At 39.8% G+C, this 14,708-nt stretch overlaps 1 protein-coding gene across 2 annotated transcripts; it reads right to left on the bottom strand.

Annotated features, from left to right (window-relative positions):
- Window positions 1–1,305: 1,305 nt before the first annotated feature.
- LOC131235402 (alpha-soluble NSF attachment protein-like) lies at window positions 1,306–11,044 on the bottom strand. Of its 2 annotated transcripts, none has more exons than XM_058232577.1 (9): window positions 10,446–11,040; window positions 8,167–8,216; window positions 7,959–8,031; window positions 6,964–7,043; window positions 4,067–4,227; window positions 2,708–2,867; window positions 2,564–2,611; window positions 2,301–2,387; window positions 1,306–1,745 (listed from the first exon to the last, which is right to left on the bottom strand). In XM_058232577.1, the coding sequence occupies exons 1-9, from the start codon at window positions 10,921–10,923 to the stop codon at window positions 1,623–1,625; spliced, it is 1,260 nt and encodes a 419-aa protein (XP_058088560.1). In that variant the 5' UTR covers window positions 10,924–11,040; the 3' UTR covers window positions 1,306–1,622. The 2 variants fall into 2 exon arrangements, with proteins under 2 accessions (XP_058088560.1, XP_058088561.1); XM_058232578.1 differs by having other exon boundaries at window positions 1,632–1,745; window positions 2,256–2,387; window positions 10,446–11,044.
- Window positions 11,045–14,708: the final 3,664 nt, after the last annotated feature.

The raw sequence follows: 14,708 nt of genomic DNA, 5'->3' as shown, positions 1-14,708 counted from the left end.
ATATATCAAATAATACGTAGAGTTCACAAATCCCTACATGCAATCCCTCACCCCCAACAGCCCATAACAATATTTTAGTTATTAAACTTAACAAGTTCTAGAAGTATATAACATAAGCATTACATGATAGCATGTCAAGTGCACATTGATATAGATTTTCATTTCTTTTCTCCCCTTTCCTCTCCCTTTCCTCATCATCATCATCAATCATCATTATTATTGAAATCTTATCCAACTAGTTGGGGACAATTACATGAATATTTCCACCATTTCACTCTATCAATGGCTATAACTTCAATTAGATAGTGCGTCATCAAGTTTTTTTTTTCCTTGCAGCCTCCACCTTTTCCACCATTTCACTCTATCAATGGTCATAACTTCAATTAGATAGTTGGTCATCAAGTTTTTTTTTTTTTTTTTCCTTACAACCTCCACCATTTTACTCTATCAAAGGCCATAACTTTAATTAGATGGTGGGTCATCAAATTTTATTTTATTTTATTTTTCTTACAACCTCTACCTACATACTTTATAAATGGTGTAATTATTGGTTTGCATTGCACATGACTAAACCATCTAAGTCTACTTTCCCCTTATCTTATTACATACAGACGCTTCTCCTAAATTCCATGAAATACATTCATTTCCAACTCTATCCCTCAGAGTCAAGTCACTCATCCATCTCAATATCCCCACTTCAGTTACACTCATCCTATGAACACGTTGTTCATTAACTACACAACCTCATCAGTAGAAAAGGGAGCCACTATATGCACACCCAATCCAAAGAAACCCTTTTGGTTGTGATTTTATTTTTTATTTTTTTATTATTTCCAAAAAACCAAGATCTTTGAAGATAATGCAATGCCCATTCTATTACAAGAGACTTGGCTCTGCTAAAAACTTGGAGAACCTGCTTCTCGCCTTTTCTGAAGCATCGATCATTTCTGTCTAGCCATAGAGCCCATATGCCTGCTAGCAAACATAACTGCTAGACTTTTCTCTCAGTTTTCCTTGAACCCCCACCATGCCACATCAAAAAAGAAGCCATTAACAGATTTTCTCAAGACCCATAAAATTCCGAACAAAGCGAAGAAATTATCCCATAGCCCTTTTGCAAAACAGCAATGAAAGAAGAGGTGATCCACTGATTCCTCATCTTGTATACACATTAGACAAACATTCAGAAGAAAATTGCAAATACACAGTTGTGCTATTTTTGCACCCAAAAGCAGAAGAGAGGGTATTGTGGAATGGTGGAAATCGTCCCACGCCAACATGCATGTTGGCAAATAAATAACCCAAGGTAGAGAATGAGCGGCAGAGAGCCTTTTTGTTTTTAGCAATGGAAAATGTATTAGAAGAAAAAGAATTCAAAGATCCAAAAATACAACATGGAGAAAGAAAAACCACTAATGCAGGACTTGCACCAGATGAAAATTCAAAAATACATGAGAATATTGGAACATTCATTCCTAATCTCAGATAGGGACGTCCCACAACCCTTCAATGATTGATTCTTTAATTTTCTCAACATAGAGCTAGAAATAGCGCTCAGATAGATGAGATGGTCCTCTTTGACTTCGGCAGATGCTTGGCTCTCTCAACTTCTTTTTTGCATTTCAATCTGGCTTAACCTTCACAAAAGAAACTTCTTTGGCTTTCAACTTGGTATTGGCTCTCAACAGAACTTCTTTTGCTTTCAGCTTATCCTTGGCCCTCGAAAGAAGCATCAATCTCCAATCCTATGTGCACAAATATAGAAATAGAAGCTGGTCAGCAAACAAAATGCTTGTTGAAATACAAGCTCTGCTAAGCCTACACGAGCGTGTACATGTGAACCTGGCACATGAATTGGGCATCCAAGCTTTTTCAAGTAGGACCATCACGGATATATATCCCCATGAAAGGGACATTAGCAACATCCCCAAACATTTTGAACAACACATGGGACGCCCAATCAACAATTGGACGGTTCATCCAATATTACCATTGGGAGCAACACATGGTGCAAAACACCCAATCATCAATTGGACGGTCCATTCAATATTACTATTGGAAGGAATGCATGGTACAAGAATCAAGCCAATCGGATGATCCTAATCCTAACCCCATGAACGAGGCCAATTTGTTACAAACATTTGTTTTTTTATGAGCCATAGATCATAGGGTTAGAATCATCAGACCAAAGCGCTACTTTGGAATCATAAGCAAATTAGGATGTAACTTTAATATCAATTGAAACAAGTTCCTACCGAACTGATACTTCATCAGACCTTTCCAGCAGAAAGAAAACTAACCATCCAGGACTTATCACATCTCAGTCTGTTGATCATCATATCAGCAAATTCATCAACGTCCTTCTTGTCAGTTGAGGCTGCTACATCCTGCCATATAAGGAACAAATTCCTGATTTAGCCTTAGAATTGAAATTGTGAGAAAGTAAACAGCTTTAACATAGAGCTCATTTCCATAATTAATCAGATCATGAGGTTACTCCCAAAATTGTTTTTGTATTGCACTCTCCGAAAACAATAAGGAAGCAGATTTCAAACCAACTTACAGCCAAAAACTCATATTCAAATGTCTTTGAAAAGCTTGGATCCAGTTCCTGTGCAAGAAATTGCAACATGCATATGTATAAGAAAGTTTATCAATAGGTCAGATGATAAAACTTGGATATGTTGAATTACAGCCAAACATAGACCTGATATCTTTTTAATGAGTTGGTTATTGCAACAACACCCCCCCAGCAAAGTTGGCAAAGGCCAGCATTGAGAAGCATTGTTGGAACAGCAGACTTCAGTAAAATGTCATTCATGGATTGCCTGGCAGTCACTTCAAAATTCCCGATCGCCTTCGGATATCTGAAGAAAAAGAACAAGAAAGAAGATTATTTATTTATTTATTTCTTAAATAAGGGCTCTAGTTGTTCCATAATAAGCATTCTTGCTGAATATCAATAGTGTTTTCAAATCTAAGCAAAATTCCCAATTGTTCTACTTGCAGTTGGACTGCTCTAATTATCCATTAAAAAAAGTAACTGAAAATGCGAGATCCAGAACATTTGTTAGGTTGGGCAAACCATGAAAACACCCTGGACCAAACAATCAGGCCTCTCCAGCCAGCAGGAAGGCTATACTTGTATGAGATATATGGATGGTTAGAAAAAAAAGACCAACTGCCCATATCCCATGTACATGTTACGCCATCTGATAAGTGAACTCACCTGATTTTTGGATCAGGGCATCTTCACAGTGGGCAGTAGAGCCCAATGAATGGCACCGATCTCACAAATGGGCCATACTGGCACAAATTGCCTCGTAGAAAAACCCAAAGACTAAGCTTTAATGCAACCAAAGCAACAGAAAGAAAAATTAAGTTTGCCAGATGCATTCAGCAGAAACTTTATAGAAGTGGCATGAGATTTGTTAAATGCAGGAGTCAACTTGTTTCAGCCAGCGATCAAGTATTGACAAGCCTTAGGCTGCCTTGGGTCCTTACTCATGCCTCGGTGGTAGACTCACAAGAGTTTCAACATGAGGTCATGGGATCAAGTACCCATTGTGGTGAAATCCCACTGTGGTGATGTGAGTGCGTGTAGATTTTTAAATAAAATAAATAAAAATAAAAATAAAAAAACAGCCTTTGGCTGCCTTGGGATCATTGATTTCATTGGACTGCAAATGTCTGCTTTGATAAAGTGGAAATGGTGAAAGTGGGTTAGCCCCACACATTCATAACGAGGGCCTAACCCCCAATCAGAATTTACAATTGTTTCAAGTCCAACTTGAAAAACATGGAAACGCAATTGGGGTTTGGCCATCATTGTGAATTGAACTGATGCTACCTTTACTCCATAATATTTGAACCCTGGTCTTATAGGAAGTCCAAACCTGTCAAACTGAGACTGATAAAGACTGTTTCATGCACAGGAAGAAGTCCTGGCAATGGAAAAAAAATATTCCTGACTCAAGGAACCCAGTTTCAGATTATCATGACAAGATCATGACAACAGCACTCACATTATAGAGAGGAGAAAAACTTTTAGCAAAGAGTGACTTACTGTTCCAGTTGAGCAGCAAATTGTGCAACCATCTGCTTGCACATGATTGCAAGTATTGTCTCATTACACTCTTCTTCACTTTCAAAAAGATCAGCAGCACGTTCAGAGTAATCCATAGCCTGCTTGAACTTTCGTTCAGTCCCAGCTAATTCACCAATTATCTACACATGAAGATGCAGAACCCTGAATCAGCTTGTTTTTAAACCATTGTTGACTGCATAAGAAATATTATTGCAGCAACGGATGTATTATGATGATAGATAAATTGGTAATGAACAAATATGCACCATCCAAAAGGGAGAATGGAAACAACTAGTCACAACTCTGAGACTGGTGTGTATTATGATTTGATAGGTTTTTGTAAGTTCTTAACAGGTTTACATTCACTTAGAGAGAGAGAGAGAGAGAGAGAGAGACCTTGAGAATCTGATCATCCAACCTCCGGAACCCCAACCAACAACAAGAAATCAGCTTGTGATGGAAGACAGGAGAGGAATAATTTGTAAGGAAAACCGCCGGACCCCTGCCACGATGAGGAAATCAGGCAGACGATGGGAGATGGAATAGGAATCATTTGAGAGGAACAGTTAATGACAAAAAAGGAGCAGCAGCGTAGGGAACAGGCAAAGTTCAAAGAGACAACATGTTAGAGTGGCACATAAGTGAAGTGGAAGAAAGAACTTATATGGCAATTCATGCTGAGAAACAATAGGAAGAAGGAAAACACTAGATGCATTGGGTCCTAGTAATCTCCAAGGCATCTGGAATGAGAAGATTAGCTCCCAGACACATCTAGACGAAAGCTACAGGATAAGAAACCCAGAGGACCTCCTCCAATTAAATCCCCTTGAGGTGCAGAAAAGCAAAGGCTCGTGGAAATTGAAACTGATAGGCAGAATCCCAAGCATATACTACTGATCCCAATCTTGAAAGCAAAGGAAAATATGGGGGCCTAACAAGAGTTCTTAGGATTGTGGTACTAGATGACGGAATGTTTATGATGCAGGACAACTAGCCACTTGCTCTAAAAGCTCGAATTGATAGAGCATGGCGAATTAATCCCTTTATCTCAGCCCAAGCCCCACATCCATGGGTTAGGTTTTTGGTCGAACCCTCATCATGGGCCCCAAATCACATGGGTTCCGCTCCCTCGTGGGCCCTGAATCACATGAGTTCCACCTCCCACGAGTCGCCCGCCTCACACGGGCCGCCCACCCCAAGTGTGCCCCGCATCCCATAGGCCACCCCACTCAAGCCCGGTGTGAAAATGCTCGGGCATTAATCACCCCCGATGAGAGAGTCTCGAACACGAGACCTCCCGCTTTGATACCAATTTGATGCAGGACAACCAACTACTTGCTTTAAAAGCTCGAACTGATAGAGCATGGCGAATTAATCCATTTATCGCATAGCTCAAGCCCCACATCCATGGGTTAGGTCTTTGGTTGAACTCCCCTCGTGGGCCCCAAATCGCATGGGTTCCACCTCAAACGAGCCACCCACCTCATACGGGCCGCCCACCCCGAGCGTGCCCCCGCATCCCACAGGCCACCCCACTTGAGCCCGGTGTAAAAATGCCCTCACATTAGTTTATCTTCAAGCTGGAGACAAAGGAGGATCTCAGAAGGATTGCACAAGATCTGGCCTGGTTTTTCAAGGACAAGGCAATATTGTTAAAGAGGTTGCATGCCAAACTTTATGTCATTCCATCTAACCGCTTCTTCAATTCAATCAGAGTCTGAATCGAATTGTTTGGTTTACCCATTGAATACTAGAAAAGGATTATTATTATAATAATTTTTTTTAAAGTGCAGCAAGGACCATAGTTTGCCAACCAGGACATGGCCCAAGATTCAGTTGCTCAATGGGTTAGGTCAACCCATGATTCGGCGGATCAACTGGGCAAGTCAAGAAAATCATTTTTTTATATAAATCAATAATATAATGTAGCTGACCCCAAGTAGTTGGAATAAGGCTTAGATGATGATGATGATGATGATGATGATGATGATGCAATAGATAATAAAAGAAACAAATACTATATAAAAAAATCTTCCCATATGATCCTAACCTTCACGCCAAATGGGCCACAAAGTTTAGATCTTCTGGCCTCAAAATCATGCCGTATAACTCCTTGGGTGGGCCATGATGACACAAAATACAAGGATGATTAAAACAGTCAGTCCATTCGTTTTGCATATTGTGCCTACCAGAGGAGTCAGACAGCGTGATTATGCCCAACAGATCAAAGCGGTGTTGCCCGCCGGATGAAAGACTCAGATCCATGGTTCTCAAAAAACAGTTACATATCAACTGTATCAACACGTATGGACATGTAATGGACACAGACACACCTCCGCTATGTGATATCTGGGTGAATCGGTCTGTAATGGGAAAAAAAGGGGGCCATATCAGCCCGTATCAACACTACTATGGGGTCAATACATGCCGACCCGGCCATAAAGGGGCCATTTTGAATTTTTTTTCAAAATTTCTATTGTTTTCTCGTCTTTCTTCATTTCAATCATGAAGGAATCTTATAAACTAATTTTAAACTAGATATAGGCCTATTTGAGGATCAAAACACAATTTGAGAGACTTTATTGTAAGGTAGGCACTATATGCTAGACCGACCTTGTACTATGTAGATTCCAAATGGAAAATGTGGGTATGCCAATCAATCAAGTGGATGTATGTACCAAGTCCCTTAGCATAATAGGATTAGGAATGTATAATTAAAATCCAATCACGGTAAGTACTTCAAGAGAAACCATAAGAATATCACCGACAGACACAAAGGAACTTAAAATGATGGTAAGTGACCACCCAATATGACTCAACGAAAATAAATATTTCCAAATTACGTCAAATTATTGTCAACATGGAGAGGACTTCACCTTGCAACATATTGCAGCCTCTTTTTCTTTCCCTATGTCTATGAAAAGATCCACAGCCTGAGTGAAGCATGATATGGCATCTAGATAGCACATTTAAAGCATCCATTATCATTAGTGGAAAAAAAAAATGTTTCCAGCAATTCTAGTAATAGAAGAGATGCAGCTAACAATACAGATTTAGAAGGAACTTGTGGCTGTTGACTTCACAAACCATGGAATTTTTTATCAACGAATAAATTAATTCATTAGAGAGAGAGAGAGAGAGAGAGAGAGAGAGAGAGAGAAATCAACTAAGATGGCGGATACGTGATGCAGGTCAAAGTGAAGGACAAATGTTAAATGTTAAATGTCAAATGTTCCGTAGGTGATGTTTCTTCCAGATAAAATTCGATATTGAAATTTAAACAATTTACGGTGAAGGGAAAGGCACATCAAAAAACCAATTGCATAAGTAGAAGAATCCATAATTTGTGTAAGAAGGAAGAACCAACACACTGTTACTTGAAGTTTGAATTGTATATCATGATTGTGGAATGCTAAGGTTGCTTATGAATGGGCAAATGGCACTTTTTGGGAAATCAAAGTAAGTGTAATGTATTTTTACCCCTAAAGGTGTTTTAATGCGCATCAGAGAACCGCTCAATAGAACACCATCTGGGAGCGGAACCAATGCAGTCCCACTCCCACCATTAATTCGAGAGGAAAAGCAACCGTTCCGCCCCAAATCGCGAGAACATCCCATCCTGAAAGACCCCAATCCTTCTAGCTAATGGGTTGCATGCACAAGAAGCAATATCTTAACTCTAAGACTAAAAGAATGAAGCTCAGTTGTGTACCAAATAATATAGCAGCTCCAAAAAGTTTACACATTCTAAAGAAGTCAAGGTAAAAAAATATTTCAGAAGTAAAATGGCCAGCATAACAAAAGGGGAGAGGCACAAACTCCTTCATGAGAATTGAATATTAAGACCCTGATGACTAAAGTTCATGAGAACCTGGAGTAGATGTATCCCTATATCTGCGTGCTGCATATGTGAAGGCTGAAGCAGCTTCCAACTTCTTTCCTAACTGTAACAATGTAATTGATAACTATAGCATCATAAAATTGCACAAGATGATAAACCAAAGAAAAAAAACTCAATCACATGGGAGGGTGGGGAGGGGGGAAGAAAGCAAGCAAGAAAGAAAAAGCAAAGCACAAACCTTCAAGAATTCTTTAGCCCATTCGACGAATGATTCCGCCGTTGTATACCCTGAAATGCCATTAGTACATTGGTTGCTTTAGAAAGCCGATGAACATTAGTTAGTCATATGAATTACATCAGTTTCTAATGATTGATATATGTGAACTAATTTCAAATGATTGATTTATGTAAACTAGGTGCAGGTGTGGGTATCAAGAATCAAGATGCGAAAGATCAGGTAAGCCATTAGCAGCTGTTCTGTGACAGTAACAGTGTAAGCCAGATGCGAAGGATCAGGTATGCCATTAATGGCCATTCTATGACAGTAACAGTGTAAGCCTTCTTCTTCTTCTTCTTCTTTATTTCCCAATTCTTGCCCATTATCCAACCCCAAAATTTTCCAATCCCTGAAATTCCCAATTCCCTAACCCTAGGTTCACTAATTTTCCAAATTTCCATCACCCACGACCGTAGTTTAGCAAAACCCCCCAAATTTCCCCATTCCCAAACCCTAAGGGTTAGTTTGGATGCCCCATGAAAATCAGCCAACTTGGCATTACTGTTACATCATGCTCCTTAAGTGGTTTCGGCCGTAAGGGTTTCTTCTATATAATACTATAACACATCGATCATATTCGTCACTAGTCGTGACTGTATTTTAGTTGACACCCATTGTTGGTCATGCAGCCACTATAATAGTCTACTCTGCCATGTGAGCAAGATTCATGACATGCATCCCATGACAGTAGCCAGTTACACTTATCCCTTTTTGGGCTAGTCATGACTTTTCATAATCTGGGGCATCCAAACTTTCATTCGTGATGCCAAGTTGGCCAATTTCACCATTCACGAGAAGAACTTTCATTCGTGTAATGAGTGCATGACATGCATGCAACCAGTGGCCAACCCACGATAAACAACTAGTACACGTCGCATTGGATAATAAGCCGCAACTGTCTACGGGCCCAGACAGTTATTTCCACATCAGCAAACAGGAGAAGTGGTTATGAAGATCTCTCTCCAGCTACCGCCTAAAATTTCTATAAATAGGAGGAAGATCGAAGAGCTGCAAACCCTCGCCAACCCAACCAAACACAACTCCACAACGTAATGCTACTTATCTTATCTTAGTTTAGCTTAGCTTATTGCAATTTAGTCTGCCTACGCTGCTACGTTGGACCAACTTTAGTTTAGGAGTAGTGTAATCTAATCCATCGACGCTGCTACGCTGATCTATCTGACTTAGCTTAGGAGTAGTGTAGTTCCCTTTGCCTAAACCCACTTCGCTAAACTAAGGAAAACCCTTTTTTCTTTTTCTTTTTCTTTTTGTAATCCCTTCGTCTACACCCATGTCATTGGACCACAAAAGACTTTAGCTTTAGGACCCCGCCATCTACACCGCAGTCGCTAGATCGTCGAGGATTATCTCTCTTTTGTAAGTTTTTATCTTCATTAACGCAATTATGTTCCTTATACTCTCACGCTATTTTAATCGATCAATCTATGCTATCACAGTGAGAAAAAGTCATTTCAACTGAAAGGCAAAAAGAACTCATTAGGAGCACGAACCCTCCCATTCGCAAATCGCCCGGTCTCTTTTACAGGTGGTTGAATAGATGACCGAACTGCTTAGTTCTCGGTCATAAACAACTACCCATGGTCTCTTTGTCTATCTCGGCACTTGGGGTCAAAAGCGTTCGGTTTGAATTGAGCCGTATTAGGCTCTGGCACGCCCGGCATCATGTACATGTACCAACGACCAAATTTCGAGCCAAACAAATGTGGAAGGCCCCTAGCTACCTTACAAGATAACCAAATTTATTGATGTTTTTTCTTAATTTTGAGCTGGAGCTTAGACATATATGACATGAAAAGAAAATCCCATTATAGATTTTTTTTTCTAAATGTGGTTTTTTATAGTTGTTTTGTGTGTGGATTATTGAAGACGTATGGTTAACTGTATTTTTCATTTTTCTTCTAGTGTTTTATGGTTAATTATTTATATTCAGTAGTTTTTCCTTGTAAAAGGGCATTTGAATTAGTAGGCCCACTTTTGTAGCCCACCTAATGTTCAGTTTATCCAAACACAGACAGTTGTTAACCCGTTAGAACTTAAAGCCAAATAGGACAGGCTGTAAACACGTTACACCCTCAAGCCAATTACTCATATTTCCTTTACAACTTACAGATTTTAAGGGCATCCAAACGGCCCCTAATTTTCTCGATCCCCAAATTTCCCAAACCCCAATAGTGGCGGTGAGAGAGAGAGAGAGGGATGGGATCGAAGAGGATGCATACCCGTGCCTCTGTTCTTCCTCTGTTCTCTGGAGGAAGAGAAGGATGTGGCTTTCTTCTCGGGGTCAGTTCCACTCTCTTCGTGATCGCCCATGCTTTCCATTTTCCTCTCTTCCTTGAAGGAAGGGAAGGATGTGGCTTTCTTCTCGGGTTCGGGTTCGGGTTCACTCTCTTCCTGATCGCCCGTGCCTTTCTTCTTCCTCTCTTCGCTGAATGAAGAGAAGGATGTGGCTTTCTTCTCGGGTCCGGGTCCACTCTCTTCCTGAACGCCCATGCCTTTCTTATTCCTCTCTTCTCTGAGGGAAGAGAAGTTTGTGGCGTTCTTCTCGGGTTCGCGTCCACTTTCTTCCCTATCGCCCCTGCCTTTCTTCTTCCTCTCTGCTCTGATCATCTTCTTCTGTTCTCTGATCATCTTCCTCTCTTCACTGAAGAAAAAGAAGGATGGGAAGGAAATGGGTTCGAGAATCGGACCCGAATTCATCTCTGCTCCGATTTTCTGATCCCGCTGTGGGAGACGGATGGGAAGGAGATGGGTTAGACGCGGGTTTTTCGAAATCGAAAAGAAAACAGTTCCAGATTCTGCTGAGTGTGATGGATGATACGCTGGCAGTTAAAAATTACAAGCAATTGCATACGTGGCGTATAATTAATTCGGATTTAACCGTACAAATTATTGGTGCAAGCTTAAATGTATCATTAACCAAGATTTAATCTTTTCTGGACATCTAATTATTGTATTTCTAGACATTTATTGGATGGTTACAAAGGACACACATGTACTGCTCTTATTTTGAAAATTGAAGTGTCTACAAGAGTTAGTTTTTGACCAATCGGAAAATGGTCGTGACAATTCCCCACATGTGACATTTGTTGATAGATGCCTTAAATATGTAATGTACTAGTTTGTTGGTGATATATTAAATGGCATGATATTTTTTGGAATAAATTAATTCGGTTGCTAGATACTTTAGGTGTCTTGATTGATACCATCGAAAATTGTTTGATGCCATCGAAGTAAGTTTTGATATCACGCAAAGTTATTCGATGCCATCAGTAAAATTTGATTTTTCATACTCGGTTATTAGAATGTTTTGGTATTATCTCGATGCCATCGGAGTGGGTTTGATGTCATCGAAAGTTTTGTTTGATGACATTAAAGTTCCATTGAATGTGTCATCAAATGTATCAAAGAGCTATGTAGAATTGTGAACTTGCAAGATTTGTTTCCGATTTTGATTAAGATTGTTCCAAATGCTATATATTTGAGTGTGATTGGAATTAGGATATATTTAGGGCTTTCTAATTCATTTCAGGGATTCAGGGGTATAGCTTAAGGATTGATTCAAGGTTGTTCGGATTGAGTGATTTCTATTTCATATAATTTTCTACTTTTATAGTGTTTAGTGTTGTTGTGTGCCATTGTTTTTTCTTGAAAGTGTTTTTTCACGTTAAATTTGGAATGTTTGCATTGGTACAATTGGATTACTTCACTTGATTCTAGTCGGTAGGCTTCCGTGGTCCCCCCAACAACATTGAAGTATAACTATCTGAACCATCCAAAGTGTGGGTCCCACATGTGGTGGATAACCGTGCCTTTTCTAATATGATCAATTTGTACTGTTAACTCTCTTGGTCATTGGAATAAAAAAACAATGCTTGAGATGCACTACCACTGAAGGAAAAGCCTACATAGGTGGATGGTCCATGCCGCAGACCTTTGTGCAAGATGAACAATCGCACCATCTATTTTCATGGCCATTGATTGAATGGTCAGGAACATCAAATCAAAGTTAGCCAAAACTTGAATAAAATCGATCATGGAATCCACACTGAGGAACAAACCTTTGCGAATATAATTGATCCAAAGCATTGATTTTCACATGCATTCATTGGATGGTTAGGATCATCACGCAAAAGTGATGATTGATGGGCACGGGCAATTAAAAGCGAGTCTTATGTGATGGGTAGTTGAGACCGGTGAAAATATATTTTTAATGGAGTCAATGTGGGCATCAAGGAAATAAGGGTAGGAAAATATGATAGAAGGATTTTTCCATGTACCCCCTGTGGTTTATAAAATTTCTAAATAACCGCCCTGTTGTCGCTCTCCACATCATTGCTTTTACGGTTGTTGTTTTCTTGTGAAGCTTGAATGATAAACCTGCCCTCGTAGAAAGGAAATGATGAAAATGTCCTTACTCTCATCGAATGCAGTAGCTCGAAACTCTCTCCCTCTATTTAAAACCTTAATCAGCTCACACACACCCACTTCTCATCACCTCTCTCCTCCCCATCATCTCACCACTCTGGTTTTCCCTCTCTTTTTGTTCATCTCAACGAGTTCTTTCTCGCTCTCTCGAACAAGCAGAGAAGAAAGATAAAATGGAGAAGCAAAAGAAGAAGAATATACATAATAAGGCTTTTGGTTTAGGAGAGTTACGCTCCGGCTGCATATGACACTTGATATGTAGATGTGTAAAAATTTACACATAGAACTGTATATATGGAACTAAGCTAACCAGCTAAATTGTAGAACGCATTATCATCGATTCAAATTCCCAACATTCAATTTTGTTGCGCGTTCCTTACCTCTTCTTAATATACATTTGTTTGTTGAAATAGAACCATTGGATAGTTTTATTTTTTAACTGTCTAACAAATGTCAGATCACCGTATAAACAAATAACCATAATTTTTGGGTCTTGATACATTCATTGTGAATTTTTAACCACAATCCGGACAACCACAGTTCATAGGTGCTTGCATATCATCCACCACACTCTGCAACACCATTTTCATCATTTCATTTCTAATAGAGTATAAACCTCATTTTACCTTCATAAGAAGATAGTAGCATCCATTTATAAAAGCAAAGCTTGTTAGCGAGTACGTTGGCGTGTTACTTAGAATTGTCAGTGAAAGTTAGTGGAGGTGGCCACAAACTTGAAAACTTAGGGGGTATTTAAAAAATTTTAAAATATAAAGGGGTATATGCCAAGATCCTGTGATCGAAATGATTCTTGAGAAAGTTGAACAATCCAAAGGTGGGACTAGGATGGATGTTTAAAATGATTTTCTTTTTCTTTGAGTTTACGCATGGGTCTTGACCAAGACAATGACTTGAGAAATTTGGATGTTTCATACAAGTCATATAGAAAATTTATATCCTTGATATCATCGCAGCACACATCGCATACTAACTCTTCAGTGTTAGTTTATAAGATACTTGGGCAGCACTCCAATGCAAGTTATACAGCTATAAGAGGGCGTTTGGATGGTACATTACTATGCAAAAGTTGTGCATCAAGTAGCTTATCTTGACTTTTACTTATTCAATGTATTTAAATAGGAAGTTGAAAGTATGTTTAGTTTTCAACATCATAAGTTGTTATCTCTTAAGTTTGTTTGGTCCACCCTTAATATCCACTGTCCAATCATCTGGGCCCAATCTTTGATTTGGACTGTTCATTATGTTAGCCCACTTTGGCTCGTCTTCAATGTGAACCGTCCATCATGGGGGGCCTGCTTTCAATGTGGATCATATGCCTTGTGAGGCCTACCTTTGATGTGGGCTATCTATCATGTGGGGCCTACCTTAGATGTGAGATGTCCATCACATTGGCCCACCTTTAATGTTGACCATTCATCACACAGGGCCCAACTTAAAAGTGGGCTATCCATCAAGCGGGGTCCACCTTGGATGTGGGTCATGCATCACTAGGGGCTAACATGCATTCGGTGTGAAATGTCCTCATTTGGGGTTTACCTTGATATGGGTCATCTATCACATGGGGTCCACCATCAATGTTATTGTCCATTATGTGGGGCTCACCTTTAATATCCACCACTCACGAGGGCCCTACCTTAGACGTGGGCCATTCACCATCGGCACCTTTGATGTGGACTGTATATTATTTGGGGCCCACCTCGATGTGGGTCATCCATCATGTATGGCCCACCATCAAAATAAATTGTCCATCATGTGGACCCACTTCTAATGTCCAGTTCTAATCATGTGGGCCCACCTTTGATGTGGACTGTCCATTATATGTACCCAACCTTTGATGTGGGTTGTCCATCATGCAGGGACTACCTTGGATGTAACCCATTCATCATTAGGGGCCCCCCTTTGATGTGGACCATCCATTATTTGGGCCCCACCTTGGATGTAAACTGACCATCATGCGGGTCCCTTTGACATGGATCATCCATCACATGGTTGGAGAAGCTGAAAGAAAAAAAAAAAAAGAAGTCACGGTGGTAACT

This window comes from Magnolia sinica, chromosome 19 (genome assembly GCF_029962835.1).
Source record: "Magnolia sinica isolate HGM2019 chromosome 19, MsV1, whole genome shotgun sequence".
Taxonomy (NCBI): domain Eukaryota; kingdom Viridiplantae; phylum Streptophyta; class Magnoliopsida; order Magnoliales; family Magnoliaceae; genus Magnolia; species Magnolia sinica.
The sequence above is the reverse complement of the archived record's forward strand: the minus strand, read 5'-3'. Positions and strand labels throughout refer to the sequence as shown.